General features: G+C 36.6%; 1 protein-coding gene across 2 annotated transcripts in view; it reads right to left on the bottom strand.

The window, feature by feature from the left end:
• LOC150081946 (putative pyruvate dehydrogenase E1 component subunit alpha, mitochondrial) overlaps positions 1 to 26,308 on the bottom strand; it is a 253,559-nt gene that overhangs the window by 169,347 nt on the left and 57,904 nt on the right. For both annotated transcript variants that reach the window (XM_090378999.1, XM_090378998.1), the window contains exon 3: positions 7,890 to 8,063. In XM_090378999.1, coding sequence (XP_090235125.1) covers positions 7,890 to 7,979 — 90 coding nt within the window. In that variant the 5' untranslated portion in view covers positions 7,980 to 8,063. The remainder of the gene's footprint in view (positions 1 to 7,889; positions 8,064 to 26,308) is intronic.

Raw genomic sequence — 26,308 nt, 5'->3', positions numbered from 1 at the left:
CGAGTGACCAACTCACAAGTTCCAATGAATATCTGGGAAGTTAAAAACTACCATTAAGACAATCTGATTTACTGGCCCACTATTTCTCTGTACAGTTGTTCATTGTACTCATCAGTCACTAAGCCAACAACACACCCCTACTGTCAATTTTACTTTCCCAGTGCTTATGCCACACCAAACTGACTCAACATTACACTATCCACCCATGTCAATTAGATGCACTTCCATAGACTTTGTGTTTCTTCACTAACAGCATGACCCCTCCTCCCCTTCTGTACACATTGTATTCCCCAAATTCCAATTCTCCATTCCTTATATCTGTGTGACACCACATCTCTGATATCCCAATAATATCTGCCTTTGATGCCTTGACCAGCAACTCAAATTCATCAAATTTATTTACTAAACTGCTAGAATTGATGTACATGCAAGTATACATGCACCTGTTCTTACTCTTAGTTACCTTAACACAGCCCATGTATTTGCTTGTTCCATGATGATGCCCAGCAGTCCTTGAAATCCCCAGCACCTTACTTTTCAGCCTGCTGCTCATTCCAATAGAAGCAGTGCAAGAATCACACTCATCTCTGCCTGCGGCTACTGCAATCTATTAGTATGTGAATCCCCCAAGCTAGCAGTTTTCTGCCCACCTAACACTGCCTCGATAGCATCAGCAAATATTCCTGTACCCTTTCTACTTTAAGTGTATCCCATCCCTGTAGAAGCAGTCTCTCCTGTTAATAATTTATTTATTTTTAATGATATTGACGAAGGTATATCAAAATCTAGGAAAATTGGGTTAATGGGTGGAGAAATGGCAGTTGAAGTTTAATACTGACAAATGCAAGGTACTGCACATGGGTAGCAGTAACCTCAGAGTAACTAATCAACTGTGTGGTATTACACTCGGGTAGTGGCGAATGAAAAATACCTGGAGGTAATTGTGCAGTCAGGCATGAAATTCTCTGAGCAGTGCAGTTAACCCCCCAACAGAAGAACAACAACCAGGTTGGTGAAGGGAACAAAAGGGTGCTCTTACCTAGAAAGGCTTCAGTTCTGCAAACCGCAGCGTCTCGAGACCAGAAACCTGCGGGGAGATCTGATTGAGGTGTTTAAAGCCTTGACTGAATTGAATAAGCTAAATGGTAATGGGTTTTTGCCACTTGCTGAGACTACATACATGAGGGGACATAAATTCAAGTTAAGGAAGGATGGTTGCAGGTTATATGTGTGGAAGTTTCCCTTTAGCCAGTGGGTGGTTGACTGTTGAAATAGGCTTTCATCTGTTGTGGAAGTGGATGGGTTTAATAAATTTAAGGGAGAACTAGACAAATTCTTGGATGGTATGGATGGGCGAACTGTTTTTTTTTTTTTTTTTTTTAGCTGATGCTATATAAGCTTGCTTTCTTGCATCATTTGCTATTACTACTAGTACCTTGAGTTTAGGAAAACAACAGCAGAGTCACCATTTTGGTAATGATGCTTTCTACAAAATGAAAATTTATCTAGGTCAAATTGTGGATAACAATGTCATATCTAACATGATGATAAGCTCCAAAGTCTTGACAGCCAAAGTCAGCCTCACTGATAAAACCAACGATTTCCAAGATGGAAACTGAAAACAGAGATGTATATGCTTTTAAAATTAATTAAATTTAAGTAATTTGATGGGAACATCCACTGGCATGTAGTGGAAGAGCTAATGTTTAAATGTTTATTAATTTTAAAATATTAATAAAGATACACGTTTTGAAATGATTTTCAACAGAATTACATAGATGATCAAATTTCTAAGTCAATTCTGATGCACTCCTTCAGTGACATTACAATCATCTGCAGATTCTTCATTTGGCTTCAACAAAGAGAATCCAATTAATCTGGTAAAAATTGCTATGAAAGCTCATAAGCAAAGTTGAAATTAACGTAAGGGGAGTTATACTGAAATTAACTTTTAAATGAAGGAAATTTTCTGAAGGCCTATAAATATAACTATTACTACTACTTTAACTATAACTATAAAGAAAATACTGCTTAAGTTCTTGGCCAGAGCCTTTGCACTGAAATTGTAATCCCTGCTTAACCAATAACTGTTTGCTGGCAATATATAATTTACTCTTAACTTTGTTAGTTCAGTTTCTTTATATTCTTATTTATACTCCAGCATGACCACTAGTTCAGATGAGTTTACAGTTTATTATTTTTTACAATGAAATACAATCATTAACCATATGTAGCACTCATGTAGACTTGAACAACAATCCTTCAAATGCATGCACATTACTGCACTCTTGAGCTTAGCCACGTGGCTACATTGGGCCTATAGAAATCACAGACATTACCTCCCTTAGATATAATTTTCTAGACTTTTTGTTTCCACTAAAATTTTTAAAACCTTTAAAACTTTTTTCAAGACAGGAGGAAAGCAAAGTTTTGCTTTCAAGTTTTAAAGGAAGAAACTTTATATCTGTTGATGAAAAATTAGCATAAAACTCTTTCGTTCAAAGAACTGGGAGGGAAAAAAAAATTTTAGGTTCTTCTATATCCTGACTCTTAGACTTACAGAATTGAGAAGGAAGCTTTGTTTATATAACTAATTTCCAAAGAAAGAAAAGGAAAGGAAAATCAAGAATATTACTACTAGGTTTCTACAAAAACAGAGAAATTGAAAAATTATAATTCCTGAAGGTAAATTTTCATCCTGAGCACAAACATACCTAACTCAAATGAAAACATCAGAAATGGAATGGTGAACTTCACTGAAGCTAAATAAAGAATAAAAGACAGTCAAAAAGGTTTAATTTTGGAGACATGTCTTTTGTACCAAGGTTCTAAACTGAGTACTCACAGACTAAATATTCATATTTTCCTATATAATCCACAGGTACAATAATATTCATTTGGAATTGATTTGATACTCTCTCTCTCTTTTGTAATGAGATGCCATAAATACTACCTAATTTTTACTTAAGAAATTCCTTCAGATGTTAAACAATGGGAAATTTATGACTATTTGCCCTTGTCTGCATTTAATAAAAAATAACTTTAATGCTTAGAAATTATCTTGTGAACTTTTGTGAAGTTTGCAAAATTTACTGTGTTCTAGTTTACTAGTTCTTTATTCATCATAAAGATATTAATATAAAGATAAAAACAATAAAGACAATTTTCCACAACTTTGGCTGATATTAACTTATTTACTAGTTCTTTATGATGAATAAAGAACTAGTAAACTAGAACTCAATAAATTTTGAGTTTTTATTTTTAAATTTCAAATATGCATTAAACTGTGACCTACTCAGGTAATAATGGGCTGTTTGTATGAAAATGGTTTTTGTTCAAATTGGCAGTATATCAGTATCGTCTGTTTTTAATTCCAAATAACACCAAGATTTATAAGTGTATACATCTGACATGTAACTCATGGAATTTTGTTATCTGAGTTTTTTTTTTTTTTTATGTATAATTATGGTCATCTGAAAACATGATTTGTCACTAATAAACTGTTGGTATCTAACAAAGTAAAAATCTGTAGATGTATTCCATGGAAAAGTTTCAAATGGATGTCATTTAAAAAAATAATTTAGTTTATTTGCCATAAATTTATTCATTTAAATTCTGATTGAAATTGATAAAAATACAATTACCTTTCATCTGTCAATAAGTGTCTTGTTCATACTTTAATTAAATATACTTATACTGAGTGGCCACTTTATAAGTGTATCCCTATCCTTTTCATGAAGTGGACTGCTCCTTCAATAACAGGATCATGTGTTTTATCCATGAAATAAAAAGTAAGCAGGCAGATCAGATAAGTAATTATGCTGTATGTGTGCAAATCAGTGAGAGAATGAGAAACAAAATATTTAAGTGACTTTGCCTTTGGCATGACAGTCTGTACTTGTGAAGGGTAACAGAAAGGCCACAGTCAGTCAAATAACTCAGCACAACAGTGGTAACCAAAGAGACATTTCAGAATGCATGCAGTTGCACAAAGTGCCACACAGACATAATTTCACAACTCTTTTTACTTTGTAAGGAATGGGCAAGGTACAAAGAATACTTTAAAATTGCAGCTGAAAACCAAACTGGGTTTCACTCCTGTCAGCAAAAAAAAAAAACAAGTAGGTACAGTTACAGTGGGCTCATAGCAAAACTAAGCAGCAGAGGATTGGTAAAATGCTGCCTGGTCTGAAAAATTCCAGTTCCTGCTGTTTGTTGCTGATGGAAGGACCAGAATATGATGCAAATAGCACAAATCCATAGACCCATCCTGAAACGTGTCAACAATGCAACCTGATAATAGTGGTGTGGTGGTGTAATGATGTGGAAAATATTTCTGTGATGTACATCAGGTGTAAAATATTTCTGTGATGTACATCAGATGTAAAATATTTCTGTAGCGTACAATGTATCCAACTATCAGTGGGTTCTTCCAACAGGCGCCATCCTGTTGGAAGTACAGGCTCCTTTCTTCCAACAGGAGCCTGTTGGCCAATTCTAGCCTTTTGACATCTATCACAAGGCTAGAATTGTACAGAACCACCAGAAAGAGGACAATGAATTCAGCATACTGTGCTAGCCTACTTAGTCCTCAGATCTCAATTTAATTGGGAACCTGTGGGATAAGGTGGAACAAGCACTTCATAACAACAAGTTTGCAACAAATGTGAGAAGCAGTTGAGTCAACATGGATTAGCATCTCTGCAGCATGCTTTCCATACCTAGATGAATCCGTGCTATGATTCAAAGCAGCCCTAAGAACAGTCCCAGTTCATGCTGTTCTAAGGGCTAAAGAGAGTCCTGTTTATACCGTTAGGTAGGTGTAGTAACAAAGTGGCTATTCAGTGTATACAGAAGCTTATAAACATTCAGTGTTCTCAAAATTAAGTTTCTACCAGAAGTCAAAAATTTTTAACTAATTTACAAAATGCATAGAAATAGCACATGGCATATAGTTTATATTGAAACCAAAATAGAGAAATAATGAAAATTTTAGATTAAGTAATTGAAATTTCTTCTCTATATATCCTAATATACAGTGCTTTTTTTTGGGATGGTACGCAATGGTACGGTGTACCGGCACCTTTATTAACAGTGACATGTGACATTTGGATGCAGCGCACTCCAAAATTTGTAATATTCCATAAATTTTTTTTCACATGTTTACCTACTATTCAAATAAGCTTAAAATTATTTAACTAAATTTGCATTTTTCACTTTCTATTGTTAAGATATTTTCTATATAAAACTGTATAACCATTTTTATAATTCTAAATTACTCAGCGGACCTCTGTTTAATGAAGTCCTTTTATAGCAAATTATTTTGAATTCCCCTCGGAAGTTATATTTAAAATAATTTCTGTTGAGTGAATAAAATTTTCATATAGCAAACGGATTAGGAGAGAATTAACTCGGTATGCGCTGTTTGCATTTCTGGCCTTTGGGCAATTTAAGCAATTAGTGCTGCTGCGCAAATTAAGAGAGCTTAAGGGATTACCATTCTACAACTTAGTAATACCTGGTAAAACCTATCTGACCACCTGTCCCACATATGGAGAAGTTGTGCTGATCAACAGTGAGCAGATCAAGGGGTATTCCCAATGGGCTCTGGTCCACCTTCTACTGTAGTGGTGTCCAAACTTTTCCCGTACAGGGGCCATATTCAAATTCATATTCAAAAAAATTTAGATTTCTTTAGTGTGTTACATTTTCTATATCTTGTTGCATGTAAAAATAAAATTGAAAATATTCGAAAATTTTATTAAGTACAATACACAATTACATTTACTGAACAAAACATTTAATGAGAAAATTTTTTTGACAATTGACAAAATTTAAAATGCTGTTTTCGTTTACTTTCCGGGCGGGCCATAGGTTGGACACTGCTGTGAATCAACTGTAAGCGCCCTGTTCGAGAATTAGGAGAGTGATTTTCTTTTACCCCGACAAATAATCATCTGTTATTTCGCGGAAGTGCATTATCCACATTTTTCCGTAAATTTTCCCCATCTCTGTTTACACGGTCACAGTACCTAATTTTCCGAATGACACTGACATTTTGGACAGTTTCAAAAAAAAAAAAAAAAGAAAAGAAAAAAATTCAAATTTAAGAACTAGTGACAATACCGATGACGAGAGAAGGAAAACGAGGACAACGAAGGTATGAAAACCTTCTAAACATGAATTGTTGGCATTTGGTGAAAATGAAGTTAGAAAATTAGGTTACAGTTAAATGATAGAGATACAATTCATTGATTTCGGGAATACCTAATTGAAAAGATGGTTTCAGAAGAATTGAAGCATTCGATGGACACTCTGAGTATGATACCAATTTCATCGAATGAATGTGAAAGAGGATTTTCACAAATGAATCTGATCGCCAGCCCAAGCAGAGTTTCATTGATGACAAAAACAGTTTCTTCACTACTGTTTCTTAAAATTGTAAGCCCACCACTGACCCGCTTCGATACAGCAAAATATGTCGATTCGTGGCTGCTTCAGAAACATCATTCAGCAACAGACACACAAAGAGGAAGAAAAGAAGTCGGCATAGGGTGTCGGATGAGACCTTAATAAAAATTCTATAAAAACTTTATTATGAATTTATTTTCACTTGTTTTATTTATTTTTACTTATTATTTTTAGGGTACGTAGTCTAATGAAGGTTGTCTGTCTGTCCGTCCGTCTGTCACAGCATTGTATCTCATGAACCACTCAACCTATTGACTTGAAATTTTGCATGGGTTTGTACATCATGTGAGTCAACATAATGCCATATAAATGGGGGGGGGGCAAAATTATATGGCGGGGGGCAAAAATGTTGTCGACAACCTATAGCTTATTATACACCATTGGAAAGAGCTCAATGAGTAGGTTTAAAATATAATTTTAAAATATTTTTAAAATAAAAAATGGTGACGCCAGACAGGAAAATGTGAGTAAATTTCATGTCCCCCTCTATTTCCATTGCTAATGATAGCTAAAAATTTAAAAATCACACTAGTTATGTATTATTCGATGCTTATCAAGGGAAAACTATTCCGACTGAAATGTATCATTTACTTTTTGTGTTAAAATTAAAAAAACAATTTTTTATTGCACTTCGATAGCGAGCTTCTTTGCACTAAGTAACTCTCCTTTTGGTGACAAAAAGGTTGCTAAATAATAGTTAGTTAATAATTTCATAAAGGTCATTTATAAATTTTGCGACGAGAAGTATTTTTTAACAATTTTTAAAGCTGGAGTTGTCCCAGCAAGGAGGTACTCAGAGAGCCGGTGTTGAGGTGGCGGTGGGGAGGCACCTGCATGGAGCCTTGCACAGCCCTCACCTGCCAGTCACTTCTCCCCAAGGCTTTAATCACTTCTCCAGGAAGAAGTCTGAGTCGCTTCTCCCACCCTCGTCATTCACAACAACTGGAAAGACTCAAACAGACAACGTTTTCATTAGTTCCTCAGTTTTAGGCCAAGCCAGGGTACTAGAAACTTTTTTCAGTTACTATAAAACTCTCTATTTGAAATACTACACTAACGACCACTCATGACTACAGACCCTTCATCCTCAGTGCCTGGCACTCAGTAGTTGACTTATTTATTTATTTATTTTACTCACATTTTACTTATTTGTTTATATACTTCAATAATAAATTTATGCTTAATAAACTGTGTTAATATACTAAATTTGTTGTTCTTATTCCAAAAACTTTACTACTAAAGTAACAATATCAGAAAAAATAAAATTTTTAGAGTACTTTTCATATCCTTTTAATTTTAAATTTTTCCTGATAGCAAAGAATGAGTACTGGCACCTACTTTTTTACAAAAAAAAAAGCACTGCTAATATATATGGAAATAGAACTACACAGTAATCAAGAATTAAGAGAAAGCTTTACCTGTCCTGAGTATAAATGGCAAAAACCTCTTATTGTTTTTTCTTTATATAAACTGTTAGCTGCAGTTTCCATACGACGTATAGTCATCATTTGTGAATACAGTTTCAATGCTTCTTCTCTACTTACACTTACATCTGTTGAGGGTCCAGAATCCAGTCGATGTAACTTATAAGGCTAAAAATTAAAAACAAAATTAATAAAAAAATATGCATATTGCATACATTTTAAAAATGCATGCATTTAAAAAATGAAACTGCATCTTTGCCCAACAACAAAAGGGAAAACAAAAAGAATTCAAAATCAGGGATCGGAAGTGAAGAATATTGTTGATTATCTTGATGAAAAATTTCATACACATTTTGTTCTAGGCAAAAATATTGCAGAAACCTTCATCACAAGCAATTTTGAAAGAAGCTGCTTATTCGGCTAGTAGGATATGTCTGAAAAAGACCATAAAGTTCAGATGACAAAGAAAGATTGAATGGCCTGATGAAACAAGAAAATTCAAATAAGAAAAAACGTTGTGCAGCACATAGTTTCAGATGGTTTAATGGAAGAAAACAAACAGTTTGGTACTGTGAGACATCCTCCATAAAATCAGGATTGCATCGTAGTGAATGTCTGAAATGTTCTTTTAATGTTTTACTAGGGGGCTTCACCCCCCTGCTTGCTGCACTCGCTTCTTTTGACAAAATAAAATACTTGCAGAAGCTTTCATCTCTGTGTCTCTTCCTCAGCTATGAATACATAAATGCATTACTATATCTATATAGATTTGATAATAGAGAGCTATTAAGTGCTCAATAATTCCTATATTCTATTATATTATGAAACAACAGGGATTACCTTTATTTTAGATATAGGAAGCTTCTTTTCCAACCAACTCTCCTGGTCCAACATGCTAATAATTCTTTGGGAAGGCGATATCAATTTTACAAAACATGTGGGACATCTTCCCCACTGTCAGAACTGTAGTGTTCAGAACCCTCGGTCTCAACCTTGAGTGCTCGAGACTTCTGTCTTCACACACCATACGTCTTGGCAGCAAGGAAACCATTACAGGGATTGATATAAAATAAATTTTGAAGATCTAAACTGCTTAATAAATATGGGCCAATTATTTTCTTCGGTCCAGTAGCTTGCCATTAGAGTTAAATTTAGGGGTCTAAAAAAGTTTAATGGATATGGGGGGGGGATTATTCTCTACATTCCTTAAGTCGGACTAGAACTTTTTGGGGTGTCGTGTTGACAGGAATAGAGCAACTCACAATTAATCCGAAACTTTTGTCTTATGTTGTAGTGTTTATTCTTCACACATGCGTATGTATAAGTGACCAATCATCGGACAATAGGAATGGTCTACAGATATTAATTAAAGTTTCATGTAGTTTCATCTCTAAGGTTTCCACAATAAGTAGTTTGTGGTAGTTGTGTTGAATATTTATAATTTTTGTTTCATTAAAGCCGAATGAATGTCGTTCATTTATTGCGTGGAACAAAAGTTCTGATGCATTTGAACGACCCGCCCACACCGAAGCTTGGTGTTGTTTTGCTCGAAGCTGTGTCACTCCCATGGTAGATCCTACATAAACAGCTTCGCAATTTTTGCATGGGATGCTGTATACTAGGTCATGCTGTGATTGGAATGTGGTGTTTGAAGGTCGATTTCTGAAGAATGTGTATAATTTGTTCATGGGTTTTGCTATGATTTTCATGTCAGTTCCCTTGCATATTTGGTTAAGTTTATTGTACCAGTACTCGACATATGGAATGGTGATGAAATGTATTTTGCTCTTGTCGGATTTTTGTGCAATGTTTGTTGCGAGGTTGTTGTTATTTATTTTTTCATGGACTGTTGTTTTAACTTTGATATAGGTTAGCAGATAATCCCTATTTGAGAATCTTCTAGTTAATTCATTTATTTCTGTCGTTAGAGAAATCTGGGTGGAACAATATTTAAAAGCGTTAAGAAATTGATTCAACATGACCGATTTTTTGTACGGTTTGGGATGATAATGTGGAAATGCAAAAGCATCTCCTTATTAGTGGGTTTTCTATATATGCTGAAATTTAGTTTTTGGTCTAATCTGTGTATGGGAAAATTAAGGAAATTTATGGAGTGGGTTTGTTCTTCAGTTTCTAATTCAAATTTTAATCTCTGATGGATGTTATTAAAAACCTGTAGAATATTGTTTATGGTCAAATGATCTGTGATAATTAGGATGTAATCCAAATATCTTCCGTAATATGTGATGTGTGGTATAAATGGATCAAGATGGATCTTTTCTAATTTGTCTAAGTATAGTTCAGCAATGAGTCCACTAATGTTTAGGCCCATTGGGAGCCCGAAAATATGTCTGTATATTCTTCCTTGAAAGAGAATGTAATTAGCATTTACTAATAGTTTTGTTAGTTCGAAGATTCTGTCTTTGGGGAGTCTGGTGTTATTAATTTTTATGTTATCATCGTTTAAGTAAGCTTAGACTATGTCTAAGGCATAAGGTACATTTACGTTAGTGTATAGTGATGTCACATCCAGTGAATATAACTTCATATCCTCCTTGATATGGAGATCTTTAAAGTTCATGAATAAAGCATCGTAGTTTTTTATGTTATATGTTAGGAGTTCTCGAAGTGGTTTTAGAATTGTGTAGATGAACATGGCTAAGGAAGCAAAAGCTGAATTCTTATATGATACGATTGGACGTATTGGGTATCCTGTTTTGTGTAATTTTACTTGGCCGAATAATGTTGGGATATTGTATGTGCGGGCTTTAATTTGTTTAAGTTGGGCCATAGAGATATGGTCATCTTTCCTATAGGTGGTGAACATTTTGTTAAAACTAGCTTTAAATCTCGATTTAATCTAAAAAAGATATATTTTAAACAGATTTAACGATATCACAATATTTTTAGAAAACACCTAAACAGTATTGATAACCTAAACAGTATGGAATAATCTAAAGCAAGTCATTCAATTAAAAATTGACGACCAATCCACATTAGAGAATAGACATAACCTAAAATTACAAGCCCTTAGGGTTTTCCTCATAATAGAGGTCATTATTCGTCACACAATCATTTTTAGAATCAGAATGCATACCGAAACACCAAAAATGCAGATAAAAATTCCCACACCTTTCCCAATAGAAATCTACCACATATTAATGACTTCTGGGTGAACAAACAGACAGACAATGTCTATTTACACACTGGTTCCCATAGCAACCCTAATCAGATAATGTAAAGAACTTATTATCTGTTACGCTAACTTTTCAGCAAATAGCCCTATTAAATAAAGGTTTAAATTATAATTTACCGCCGAGATTCCAGCCAAGAAACAAATGATTATTGATGTTGAGTTCGCTCTTAGATATTTGCCTCAACAAAAACGTACTAATCCAACAGACTAATCGAATCATAAACCAAACTATCTCCTCAATATCAAAACGACATAGAGAAGCTAAAGCTTTACACACACTTAGACAAAACCGCGATATCATTATTCAAAAGGCCGACAAAGGCGATACAGTAGTTATTCTCAATAAAGGAGACTATATAAATAAATTATACACCATCATTTCAGACAATGACATATGAAGAGGTTGCACCATCAGAGTTCAACAGCCTAGTTAACAAATATAACAAAATGCTCACGACCTATAGGAAAGATGACCACATCACTATGGCCCAACTTAAACAAATTAAAGCCCGCACGTACAATATCCCAACATTATTCGGCCAAGTAAAATTACACAAAACAGGATACCCAATATGTCCAATCGTGTCATATAAGAATTCAGCTTTTGCTTCCTTAGCCATGTTCATCTACCCAATTCTAAAACCACTTTGAGAACTCCTAACATTAGGAGTTCTCAAACATTCTAACTCGTAACATAAAAATCTACGATGCTTTATTCATGAACCTTAAAGATCTCCATATCAAGGAGGATATGAAGTTATATTCACTGGATGTGACTTCACTATACTAACGTAAATGTACCTTACGCCTTAGACATAGTCTGGGCCTACTTAAACGATGATAACATAAAAATTAATAACACCAGACTTCCCAAAGACAGAATCTTTGAACTAACAAAACTATTAGTAAATGCTAATTACATTCTCTTTCAAGGTAAAATATACAGACAGATTTTCAGCCTCTCGATGGCTCTAAACATCAGTGGACTCATTACTGAACTATACTTAGACAAATTAAAAAAGATCCATCTTGATCCATTTATACCACACATCACATATTACGGAAGATATCTGGATGACATCCTAATTATCACAGATCATTTGACCATAAACAATATTCTACAGGTTTTTAATAACATCCCAACAGAGATCCATCAGAGATTAAAATTTGAATTAGAAACTGAAGCAGAAAGCCACTCCATAAATTTCCTTAATTTTCCCATACACAGATTAGACCAAAAACTAAATTTCAGCATATATAGAAAATCCACTAATAAGGGGATGCTTTTGCATTTCCACAGTTATCATCCACAACCATACAAAAAAATCAGTCATGCTGAATCAATTTCTTAACACCATTAAATATTCTTCCACTTAGATTTCTCTAATGACAGAAATAAATGAATTAATTAGAAGATTCTCAAATAGGGGTTACCCGCTAACCTATATAAACAAAGTTAAAACAACAGTCCATGAAAAAATAAATAACAACAACCTCGCAATAAACATTGCACAAAAATCCGACAAGAGCAAAATACATTTCATCACCATTCCATATGTCGAGTACTGGTACAATAAACTTAACCAAATCTGTAAGGGAACCGACATGAAAATCACAGCAAATCACAGCATGACCTAGTATACAGCATCTCATGCAAAAATTGCGACGCCGTTTATGTAGGATCTACCATGGGAGGGCACAGCTTCGAGCTAAACAACATCAAGCTTCGGTGGGGCGGGTCGTTCAAATGCATCAGAACTTTTGTTCCATGCAATAAATGAACGATATTCATTCGGCTTTAATGAAACAAAAATTATAAATATTCAACACAACTACCACAAACTACTTATTGTGGAAACCTTAGAGATGAAACTACATGAAACTTTAATCAATATCCATAGACCATTCCTATTGTCCGACGATTGGTCACTTATACATACGCATGTGTGAAGAATAAACACTACAACATAAGACAAAAGTTTCAGATTAATTGTGAGTTGCTCTATTCCTGTGAACATGATGCCCCCGAAAAGTTCTAGTCTGATTTAAGGAATGTAGAGAATAATCACCCCCCCCCCCATATGCATTAAACTTTTTTAGACTCCTAAATTTAACTCTAATGCCAAGCTACTGGACCGAAGAAATTAATCGGCCCATATTTATTAAGCGGTTTAGACCTACAAAATTTAATTTTATATCAATCCCTGTAACAGTTTCCTTGCTGCCAGAGGTATGGTGTGTGAAGACAGAAGTCTCGAGCGCTCAAGGTTGAGACTGAGGGTTCTGAACACTACAGTTCTGACAGTGGGGAAGATGTCTCACATGTTTTGTAAAATTGATATCGCCTTCCCAAAGAATTATAAGTGCGTTGGACCAGGAGAGTTGGTTGGAAAAGAAGCTTCCTATATCTAAAATAAAGGTAATCCCTGTTGTTTCATAATATATCTATATAATATCAGTGTAGATACACCATAGCCAACTCTTAAAGAAAACTAAGATAGTAGTGTGAAAGGCATCATTTCATCTGTATCTCATATTGTGCTCATCCTTCTCAACAAGTTACCATGTATTGTACTACCTCAAATAAGTAACGCTTAATAGAGAAGACTATTGTCACTTATTCTTGGTAGGCACCACCACCATCCAGATGGCACCGTTTCAAAGCTAGTTGGCTTTTCATCGGTGGGTGCCTTTCACACTACGATCGTAGTTTTTCTTTAAGAGTTGTCTACAGTGTATCTACACCGATATTATATAGATATAGAATCTTAAACTCTTAAAATATTATGCTTTTCTGCATTTAGTTTATTTAAATAAATACGATACATATGGAAATCATGAATGGTACTGCGTGGTCATGTTAGATAAACAGTGAGTGACCATTATTAAACAGAAGCTTGTTACGTAATTTTATATTTGTTACGTATTATCATGTAATCCGCATCTCTCTTCTCCCATTGGCTGAAGAAATATCATTAGGAGGAAAATTATTTTAATGTATAGGAAGACACAAGTACATGGTGGGTGACCACCCAGGTGTGAACCAACAAAAGCAGGGGTCGAGGTGTGGAATCACACCACATGGAGGAATGCCGCACCTCTATGTTACCAGGCAGTACTAGGTGGTAGATGACTCTCATCAACCAGTGCAATACCACCACTTTGCTTATTGGAGGCTTGAAGTGGTGGAACCCATGTTTAGTCTCTAGAGCTAAGGTCTAGTCAACCCTTCTCTATCTCTTCCATCATGCAGTACGATTGATGACTTTTGAAGTTATGATGAACATCGTGGCAAGATCCAATATTCCTTACATTTTGAGGGTACAGCTCTAAAACGGTGTTTGCAGGCCGGCCGCTAGTTAGTACAACGGACCGAACCAATAGGTAACTCTCTAGGAGGATTCCGGATCAGCTAGTGTATAACCTTACTACCTCTACTCTGCCAGATAGTGACTGGAGGGAGTCCGAGTAGTGTGTGTGTGTGTGTGTGTGGGGAGAATTGTCGAGGCCACATTACGTCAAGGATCTGGGTATATTCTTACCATGTGTACACCATATCCAAAAATTTCATTACTTCATACAGCATGTCCCACCCGCTTTTTCTTACTATTGAATACACCATGAATTGTCAAACTAATAGAGCAAGCTTATCTGCGAAAAGATCTAAACCTCCTAAGCACTTCCTAATTCATTTCACAAATATACTTGGTCTCAGTTCTAATCTTAACGATGTCCATTTCCACTTGCAGTCTGCCAAACCCCATGTACTTTTTCTGACAGAATCTCAGTTATCGGTTGATTCAACTACTGCTCATCTCAGATGCCCAAATTATTAGTTGTATGATTCCTTTTGCCTCAAAGGTGGTACTTGTGCATATGTCCGTTCTGATATTCCCTGTCAGAGACTTGGCAATTTGGAATCTCCTCTCTTTGATCTTCTCTGGCTTAAAATCTCTCTACCTCATTGTGTCAAATTCATCTGTTCTCTCTAACCTTCTCCCAACTCCACTAATCACTTGGAGCGCTTTTACTTCCTCTCTTTGCAACTTGACTTTCTCCAGTCCAACTTTCCTAACAGTGAGGTAATTTTCCTTGGTGATTTTAATGTTCACAACTCCAGCTGGCTTCCGTTTCTAGTCACACTGACCCAGCTGGTCGTGATGCTGAGGCTTTTGCAATTACTAATGACCTTGCACAGATTGTTCATTTACCTACAAGAATACCGGACAATCCTAATCATACAGCCAACACGCTTGATCTCTTTCTCACAAACAACCCTTCTAAGTACAAGGTCGAAGTGAGAGGTCCTTTAGGCACTTCAGATCACAACTTGGTGATTGTCTTGATGACCTTGTGTTGTTTGGCATTACAAGAATGCAAAATGGGATGACCTGCGACATTTCTTTTCTTCTTTTCCTTGGTCGGATTATTGTTTCAAATCTGATGTCAACATTTGCTCAGATCGTATCAGTGAAATTATTCTTGCAGGAATGAAATCCTTTATTCCACACTCCACTTTAAAATCTCATCCTTTATTCAAAACCTTGTTTTCCAATAAATGTGTTAAGGCTGTTCAAGAGAAGAATGTTGGATATCGTAATTGGCTTGTTTCTAATTCTTCAGTTTCATTTTCTGCCTACACCAAAGCTCGCAACAATTGTAAAGCAGTTATTAATCAGTCCAAACTAGAGTTTGAACAGGCTAAGAGTAGAAAACTTGCTTCATGCCCTAATTGTAGCTGAGCATTCTTATGCACCAACATCGAGCCATGATGATGAAGAGGTTGAAGAAATGTACACTGAAATTGAGAGTCTTCTAGATGAGCAGAAAACCCACTACACTATTATTATGGGGGACTTCAATGCTAAGGTTGGAAAAAGGCAAAACAGCGCAGAAAGAGGAACTATAGGAAATTTTGGAATTGGTGAAAGAAATAAAAGAGGTGAAAGACTTGTGGAATTTGCAGAATCTCAAGGAATGTCAGTAATGAACACTTTTTTCAAGAAAAGGGTGAACAGAAAGTGGACATGGAAGAGTCCAAATGGATTAACAACTAATGAAATCGACTTCATCCTCACTAACAGAAGATATATTGTGAATGATGTTACCGTCCTGAATAAGGTAAACGTTGGAAGTGATCACAGAATGGTAAGATGTACACTTGATATAGATGTAGGAAAGGAAAGGAAAAAACTGACTCGAGTAAATAATACAAAGGTCTTTGAAATAACAGAGGAGGAGAAAAAGCAGTATGTACTGGAACTTAAGAACAAGTTTGAGCTTCTGCAGACTGCTCAGGACCAAGATATCCACAAGGAATATTACAATTTTCTGAAAGTGATAAAGCCCAAGAAACCTATAGGGAAACAGAAATCCAAAGAAGAAAAAATTAGTCAAGAAACACTTGTCATGATGAACCAAAGACGACAAATGAAGAGCAAGAAAAACACTGACAGGGAGAAAATTGAGTATACTGAGTTATGCAAATCCATTAGAAAGAGACTCAGAGAGGACATAAGAAGATTTAACACAAGAAAAGTAGAACAAGCATTAAGGGAAAACAAAGGAATTAAATCAGCAGCCATGAGCAGTAATACAGAAAGACAAATGATACTGAAACTGAAAAATAGCGATGGTGTACTTATAAATAGCAGAGACGGCATAATTCAAATAGCAGAAGACTACTATAGAGAATTATACAAGGAGCGAGGGAATGATACCAGCAGTGGGGAAGATGGATTGCAAAGTAGCAACACATACGACATACCCGATATTCTTCCTGATGAGGTAGAACATGCATTGAAGAAAATGAAGAATCAGAAAGCCCCGGGGGAAGATGAAGTTACTGTAGAGTTGTTAAAATTGGGAGGAAGAGACATAACACAAAAACTGGCAAGGCTCTTCACAAAGTGCATTAGAAAAGGTGTGATGCCTAAGCAGTGGAATAATGCAATCATAGTTTTGCTGCATAAGAAAGGAGATAAATCAGAAATTGGAAATTATAGACCAATTAGCTTGTTATCCCATATCTACAAGTTGTTCACAAGGGTCATTACTAACAGATTAGAAAGAATACTTGATGAGAATCAACCGAAAGAGCAAGCTGGCTTTAGGACAGGATTCTCAACTATGGATCACCTTCACGTAATATCACAGCTAATGGAGAAAGCAAATGAATATAAAACACCATTATGCCTGGCATTTGTGGATTATGAAAAGGCATTTGACTCTATACAGCATAAGGCAATGTTTCAGGCACTGGAAAGACAAGGCATAGATACTCCATATATTATGATTTTGAAGAAAATATATGAGAGTGCTACATCCTTTATTAGACTAGACAAAGACAGTAGCAAATTTAAAATCGAGAAAGGAGTTCGACAAGGAGACACAATATCTCCGAAGCTGTTTACTGCTGCCCTTGAGGAAGCTTTCAGAAGATTAGACTGGTCGCAGAAAGGAGTCAATGTGAACGGAGAGTACCTAAACCATTTACGATTTGCAGATGACATTGTGGTCATAAGCCACGATCCCAAAGAATTAGAGGTAAATCTTAATCAGTTATGCACAGTTAGTAAGGATTTTGGACTAAAGATGAATATGGCTAAAACAAAAGTAATGATGAACAAGTATGCCACGGAAAGGGAAATAATGATTGAAGGAGCAGTAATTGAAAAGGTGGAGTCATATACTTATCTCGGACAAGTTATTAGCTGGAATAATGATAAATGGCTGGAAGTCAAGAGAAGAATAAATTTTGGATGGATAGCATTCAGGAAATATAGTCACATACTGAAGAGCAATATCCCAGTTTGTCTGAAACGTAAAATAATGAATCAATGTATACACCCACCATGACTTATGGAAGTGAAACTTGGGCACTCACCAAAAGAATGGAAGAGAAGCTAAGAACTACACAGCGAAGAATGGAACTAATTATATTGGGAATCAGACTGTTAGATAAGAAGAGAAACACATGGATTAGGCAGCAAACTCAAGTAAAGGACATTCTTATCAAAACTAAAGAACTAAAATGGTCTTGGGCAGGACACATAGCTCGAAGACATGATGACAGATGGACTAAGAAAATAACAGAATGGTACCCAAGAGGAGCTAGAAGAAAACCTGGAAGACAAAGGCGGAGATGGATAGATGAAATTCATGAGTTTTTGAGTAGTAAATGGATGGCCAGTGCTCAAAACAGAAAGAACTGGAAAGTTGCTGGAGAGGCCTTCATCGTGCAGTGGATTGAAAATGGCTGATGATGATGATGATGATTCTGGTCCCTTGCCAAAGCTATTGGCCACAACTTTTGCCCATCTCTGCTCCCATCTCTATCCAAACCAGATGGTTCTGTTGTCACTTCAGCCAAGGATAAAGCTGACCTGCTAGCATCCCATTTTTCTTCCAACTCATATATTAATGATCTTGGTAAAACACCTCCCACCATTCCAACATGCTTCATTCAATGCCTCCTGTGGTCTTCCATCAAAAAGGATGTCAGAAAGATTTTGACAAATCTTGAGGCTAAGAAAGCTCCAGGTCCCGATGGTATTTCTCCACTTGTTCTCAAAACCTGTGCTCCTGAACTTACTGCTATTCTTTGCCGCCTTTTTTCACTTTCTTATTCCAAAGGTGTTTTTCCTTCTGCTTGGAAATTTGCTCATATCCAGCCAGTTCCTAAAAAAAGGGTGACAAATCCCTCCCATCTAATTATCGTCCCATTGCAATTACTTCTACTCTTTCTAAACTAATGGAGAAATCAATTAACCACCAACTCTTAAACTACCTAGAAACCTTCCGTCTGATCAACGATCACCAGTATGGATTCCGTCAATGTCGATCCACTGGTGATGTTCTGGCTTATGTTACCCATTTATGGACTAATTCAATGGAAAGGTTCGGTGAAACACAAGTAGTTTCTCTTGACATCTCAAAGGCTTTCGATTGTGTTTGGCATAAAGTTCTTCACAAGCTTCCATCTTATGGTTTGCCAACTGTTTTCAGTAATTGGTTATCCAGTTTTCTCTCTGATTGCTCACTGAGGGTGATGGTAGATGGCTCTCTGTCTTCTAACTTCTCCACTAATGCCGGTGTCCCCCAAGGTTTAGTTCTTTCCCCCACTCTTTTCCTCTTGTATATTAATGACCTTCTTCCATTAACTGGAAATCCTATCCATAGTTTTGCCGATGATAGCACATTGCATTCCACTTTCCATTTTGCGAAACCTTGCCCTGTTCAATCAGCTTCAACTTCTCGAAAATCTGCTACCAATTCCTTAAATTCCGATCTTCAGGTAATTCTCCAGTGGGGCAAAGACAACTTAGTTGATTCCAACCCTTCTAAAACTCAGTCTTGTCTTATATCTCGCAAAAAGAATTCTTCTGCTCCTATACTTATCTTTAGTGACACTCCGATTTCTAGGCAAAATGATATATCTCTTTTGGGGATTACCCTGACTTCTAATCTCTCTTGGCACAAGCACATTACAAATATTGCTTCCTCTGTATCTAAAAAACTTCGTTTTCTCTTTCGCTCTCAGCATTACTTTTCTTCCAAACAGCTGCTCACTCTGTATAAATTGCAAATCAGCCCTGCCATGGAATATTGTTCCCACATCTGGGGTGGTGCCCCCAAAACCTCTCTCAGGCTTCTTGATTCCATTCAGAAGAGGGCAGTTAGGTTAATTAATGATTCATCTCTAACAGAGTCTCTCCACTCGCTGTCTCATAGACGCACTGTTTCTGCTGCATGCCTCTTCTACAGATACTTCCATGGGCACTGTTCTTCTGAATTGGCTTCTATAATTCCTGCTCTCTCTTTCAAAACAGTCCGAACACGTGCCGCCACCAGCCAACATCCATTTACTGTCCAACTTCAAACCCACAGAACCAACTTTTCATCTTCCTCGTTTATTCATTCAACTGCCGTTTTCTGGAACAACCTTCCTTCATACGTATTTCCTGAAAATTACAGTCTACAGAAGTTCAAGTTCAATATCAACAAATATCTTCTTTCATCTTCTCAACTTCCAAACCAAGCACAGTACTAAGTACTATAGGTTCTAATAACTCTTGTGTTTGGGGTTTACAGAAAAAAAAAAAAAAAAAAAAGACAATCATTTTTATATAATAACTCATGTAAACTCAAAAATAAATGTTTGAAAAGCTCATTATTCAGTACAGGAACTCCCTGACTTAGTAAGGGTTGCGTTCCACAGAACGCTACCAAAGTCGGAATTTTCCCCATGCTTGTGCAGCACTGTGCTGGCTGAATTGATTGAATCAAAAAAGAAATGTTTGATGAACATGTAAATAGAATTATTTATTAAATTTTTTATCTCATGTGCAGGACATATTACAAAAGCGTGTAATTTAAAAAAATTTTAAAAATTATAAAATTACAAAAAAAGAGAGGAAACAGGCATAATGTCAGTAAGTTTTACCTCTCGAGCATCATTGCCAGAATCGATGTCTTCAGCTGATAAGTACACCACTGAGGAGGTTGAGGGCTGTGGAGATTTAGAAGGGGTCAGCCGCTCAAACTTGCGAAAGAACATATTAATGGATGACTGGACAGTGGCTTTTTCTTTTCATCGTAGATTTCCTTGTAGCCAGCAAGAAGCATATCATTCACCCCCTCTGTTAACTTTTAAGAATCGTTCACTATCAGGATCCATCTTTTCAAACCTCGCCATTGGCAATGCAATTTCACGAAATGCCATGCCTCTGGTGATGAAGTGTCTTGGCTCCTCAATTGGTTCATCTTGAATTTTGTCAGCATTTTCTTCTTTCACTATTGCTGCCTGCAAGCCAATAAGTTCTTCATTAAATAATTCCTTCTCTTCTTCCTCCAACTAGAGTAGCTATGCAACCTTTACAATCTTATCTGTAACCTCTTCATATGATTCATCTTTTTCAAATCCTTCAAAGCCTTTTATGTGCCATGGGCATATTTTCTTCCATGCGACATTTAAACAACTTTTAGCAATTTCCTTCCAGGCCTTATTAATGTTTAAGATGGTGTGGTAAATATTGTAAGATTTCCAAAAGTCTCTTAATGTAAAATTTTTCTCACTGTCTACTGCAGACAATGCCTGAGCAAATGTTGTGCGTAAATAGTATGCTTTTAAATTCAAAATAACACCCTGATCCATAGGTTAGATGAGTGAAGTCATGTTTGGCAGTAGAAATATGACTCTCACATTCAACTGAAATCATCTAGATGCATAGGATGTCCAGGAGCATTATCTAATAGAAGCAAAATCTTGAAAGGAATGTCACTGTCTTTACAATATTTTTCAATCTCGGGAAAGAAGCAGCATTTAAAGCAATCCTCAAAGAGAGATATTGTTATCCATGCTCTCTGGTTCAATCGGAAATGCACGGGTAGGGTGGCTTTATTGATGCCCTTAAATGCATGAGGATTTCCAGAATGGTATACAAGCAGTAGTTTTAATCTGTAATCTCCTGCTGCATTAGCCCCAGGCAAGAACATGGCCCTATCTTTTGAAGCCTTGAAACCTGGCATTGTCTTTTCCTCTTTGGCAATGTATGTTCGATCCAGAAATTTTTTCCAATACAGAGCAGTCTCATCAACATTAAAAATTTGCTGTGTTGAATAGCTGCCTTCATCAATAATTTTTCCAACACATCACAAAATTTCTCTGCAGCTGCAGAATCGGCACTAGTGACTTCACCGCATACTTTAACGTTGTGGAAACCAGCACAATGCTTGAACCTATTAAACCACCTGTTGCTTGCCACGAACTTAGGTTGGAGTTGGCCATACTTATCCTTAATATCTTTATAAATACTTGTTGCTCTTGCTTGAATGGTCATTAGACTCAAGGGCACTCGCTTCTGAATCTGATTTTCCCTGTGGTGAGTTCCCTCCAAGTTATTCCAATCAATTAGGTGCAGACTGAAGATATAATAAGACCTTCATGCTTGCCCGTGCCATCTGCATGTAGAGACTACTGTCATACTCTTCATAGCCTCCTGGTCTGTATATTATTCCCACTCACATTATACTTTTGCTTCCAACTCACACCACACAGATTTTATGCTGGCAGACAACTTTTGACTCAGCAAAAGCTCTTTCCTTACACTCAGGCTACTTTTGATAAGAAACATGACCCCACCACCCCTTCTATCTTTGTTGTTGTTGTTGTTGTTGTTATTTGGTTTTTAGGAGCATTAGCAACTAAGGCCATATTGCTCCGGGATATGCAGTGGTCATTCCTTGACTTTTCCGCATCCTCCGTATTTGGTGGTGACGGGCTCAAACCCCGGTCTAATCAAGAAGCGTGTGCTACGCGCTGCTGCTCCTTCCCACCTGGCTACGGAGGTGCCCTTCTATCTTTAATATCTTTTCTAATTACATTATACATACCATAGTGTAACTTATCATTCCCAATTTCCAGGTGGCACCATGTTTCTGTTAGCCCTATTATGTCAGTATTAGTTGCATTGAAATTAGTTGTCAGCATTAGTTCTAACCAGGAGTTCAAATTCAGTCATTTTATTGATAACACTGCTGATACTACTGTAGACACAGTTATGACTAAGTATTCTTCTTTTTTTTTTTTTTTATTCTTCTATAGTTTACTATCCTGACACACCCCTTGAAGTTATTTAGGCTTGTTTCCCTATCTTTATCTTTTGGCTCATTTCAAACATTGCCACCCTCAGAACATCTTGCTGACATTGGCTGTTGTGGCAACATATAAGAATTCTTGAGATGTGTGCGAGCATTACTTTGACCGATATCATCATAAATGTATGCCTATACTTCTCTTCCCACAAAAAACTGCTAGTTGGGGGAGAGTGTAATATAGAACTTACACTTATGATGAACGTTTAAGATATTCTAAATGATACTGGAGAAAACTCTTGCTTCATATTTGTTCAAATGAATACCATCCCTAAAAAAGATTCCTTCTATCTACAAGTGTGGGCCATGCTGATAAAAAAATCACACCCCCACCAGGTCTTGAGTTAATTCACAAGGCTTTCAAACATATAATCCCGACTATTGTATCTGGGTAGAATTGCAGAAACATACACATTCTAACCGAACTCACAGCATTTTTTCAGCATGGCCCAATATTTATCCAAGAAATTGTCAGGTTGTGTTCACTTAATATTGTTAGTCTCCATATGAATAATAATGCTCTCTTTACTTCCCTTAAAATAACATCATCAACTATTGCTCCTGACAAACACACCCTGGTTCTGGTCCACCTATCTTTATTACAAAAAAAATATTACCTGTTTACTTGCCACAGAATATTACAAAAAAACAATCAGATTCAACCAGAGATAGAGTTCCCTGATGAGCTTCCAGTTAAATTTGTTTCTAGGGCAAATACCCATTTATTCAGTGACTAAAATTCTAGTAATTTGAAATTCTAGCCATTTCTAGTAATGTACCAAGTTTTAATTTGAGATCAATACACTTCCTTACGTTGGGTGCAAAGAAACGAAAAATCAGAGCTTGATTTGTCAACTAGACCAACCTCCTTAGAATACATACCACAAGCATTTCCACCTGAGCTACAATATTGTTTGATGATGCAATGAAAGTGGGTCTTGTAACAACCATTATTTCTGTAAAATTTGAATTTAAGAAAGAGTATAGTACAAAATTTCAACTTACAATATATTTCAGAAATCAAATTCAGAGTATTACAAAAATTAAACTATTAGCAAAACTTTATCCACAGTGAAGTTAAAATTAAATTACTAAAATTACCAAAAAGATAACTTAGCAGAAATAATTTAGAACAGTTAATTATTAAATTTACAAAATTAAAGAAATTAAATTTAAACAAATTTTAAATAATTTTATTTACTAGATACCTGATGTTTACCCCACCTCAGTTAAGCAGAGCCAAGGTAAAACACATCTGATCTCTTCGACTGCCTGTTTAAAGTAAACTACAGTAGAAGGTTTACTTTTAGCTTCAACAATTTCTCTTCTACTTCCTATCCATTATCAAATAGTGCATATCTGACTAAACAATCACCACTAACTACTGTGTATCATTAGCATTAGTTGAGGCACATGATGCAAGAAAGCTTATACAGCATCAGCCAAAAAAAAAAAAAAAAAAACCTTTCAACTACACCCATCCATTCACTCCAAAATGTTTGTCTAGTTCTGCCCTGAATTTATTTAAGCTGTCTACTTCCACAACTATGGTTGTTGAACTGTTGTGGAAGTTGACATTTCTTCCAGCAATCAACCACACACTGGCTACAGGCAAATATCTGCACATTTATTTTACAACTATGTTTCCTCAATTTGAATTTATGTACCCTCAGGTGCGTAATCTGAGCAAGAGGAAAAATCCCATCAGCATTGAGCTTGCTTAAACCATTCAAGGCCTTATACACCTCAAACAGATCACCTCGCAGGTGCCTAGTTTCAAGACACTGCAATTTGCAGGACTGAAGACTTTCTTGGTAAGAGTAACCCTTTGTTCCACTCACCAATCTCAATGCCCTTATCTGTACTCGTTCCAGCAGCTCTACATCCTTCCTAAAATGAGGCCTACAGACCTGTATGCATACTCAAGTGTGGCCTGACCACTGCCTTATACAAGGGGATAATCACCTCCTTATCCCTGCTAGCAAAACTCCTGTATATCATTGGCAAGACACCATAGCTACTCTTGCACCTGTCTGCACTGCTCAGATAACTTGATATCTGACTGCACAATTATCCCCAGGTCTTTTTCATTCTCTACTACGCTAAGTGTAGTACCGCACAGATGGTATGTTACTCTGGAATTGCTAGTACCCATATGCAATATTTTGCATTTGTCAATGTTAAACTTCAGTTGTCACCTCTCAGCCCATCTGCTCAACTTTTCTAGATCGTGTTGCAGTAACATACTATCATTACTGTCAACCCTGCCAATCTTTTAATCATCTGCAAACTTGGACATTAAGCCTGGTATACCTTCATCAATACCATTGATAAATACAGAAAACAACAATGGGCCTAACACTGAACCCTGGGGGACTCCATTAATAACTTTAGTCCAAGGAGAGCAGTGTCCATTCTCTGTCTTCAACCACTCAACCATTCCTTTATGCATAGCAGCAACTTTCCCTTAATGCCACACTAGTCTAATTTGTACAGTAGTCTTCCATGTGCAACAGTATCAAAAGCTCTCCTAAAATCGAGAGGCCTGTCAGTGGCAACTTGGTAATTGGCGAAGTGGCAACCACCCAATGATTTGTGTCACAGACCTGGGAGCTTCTTAAGCATACATGCTAAAGAAAATGTATGCACTGCCTTTTCTAGTTAAAGAAAATAGTAATGAATTATATATTAAAGTAAATATAAAATAAAGCATTTATTCTAATTCGCTAATTAGAATAAATTGTCGGTACTCTGCTGGTGCCTTCTTGGATGTGGGAATATCTTAACTGCTGATACTGGGCCCCCTGTATGAGATCTGCTGGCACCCTGTCTTCAGGATGCAGAACCTTTGCTAGCTAACCCACATAGAGTAGAATTCCCCCTGCCTGCCTTGTGGGCCAGGTGTGACTGACATCTGTCCAGTGATGTCCAACACCAAATTGCCATCTTTTTGCAGGGCACTCTAGTCCTGTAAACATTAACTTTCTCTAGGCTGGGCAGGCTTTCCAAACTCAGGCGATTCCAACTCTTCCTCCCTCCCTTTCCTCCTCCTCTCTCTGCCAGAGGATGCTTTCCATCCTCATCCTCCTCTACTTTCCCTACTTTGTTCCCCCTTCCCTTGTACTATCACCCACACTCAATATCCTCTTTTTTTGGGACTGCCCCAGAAAGCTCAGGCAACTCTCTGGGGCTGCCTACCCAGAGTTCTACTGCTCTGCGTCATTGCCCACCTCCCTATGGCGACTGACAGACAACATGGGGCCCTCACTAGCAGCCTCACAGCCAAGAGGCCAGATGAACAACACTCCAACACAGCCCACACTTACTCAAAAATCCACACACCATTCTGACCTTGTACAGAGTTTTGTATTCATCACAGAATATAAATGCAGAGTTCAGGGAGCTCTCCAGTGCTGGTGGACAATGACATTATACATACACTATACTATGTCATTTCCTACCCTGCTATCTTCAACCATTACTAATCTTTCTTTGTCATTAGATTCTAATGCTCTTTTATAACATAGCAGAGAACCCTTCTATTTAATCTCTTCTTTTTTTT

The sequence above is a fragment of the Mastigoproctus giganteus genome, chromosome 8 (assembly GCF_048544385.1).
Source record: "Mastigoproctus giganteus isolate SK-2022 chromosome 8, ASM4854438v1, whole genome shotgun sequence".
In the NCBI taxonomy this organism is placed as follows: Eukaryota; Metazoa; Arthropoda; class Arachnida; order Uropygi; family Thelyphonidae; genus Mastigoproctus; species Mastigoproctus giganteus.
This window is presented reverse-complemented; position numbering and strand designations above follow the sequence as displayed.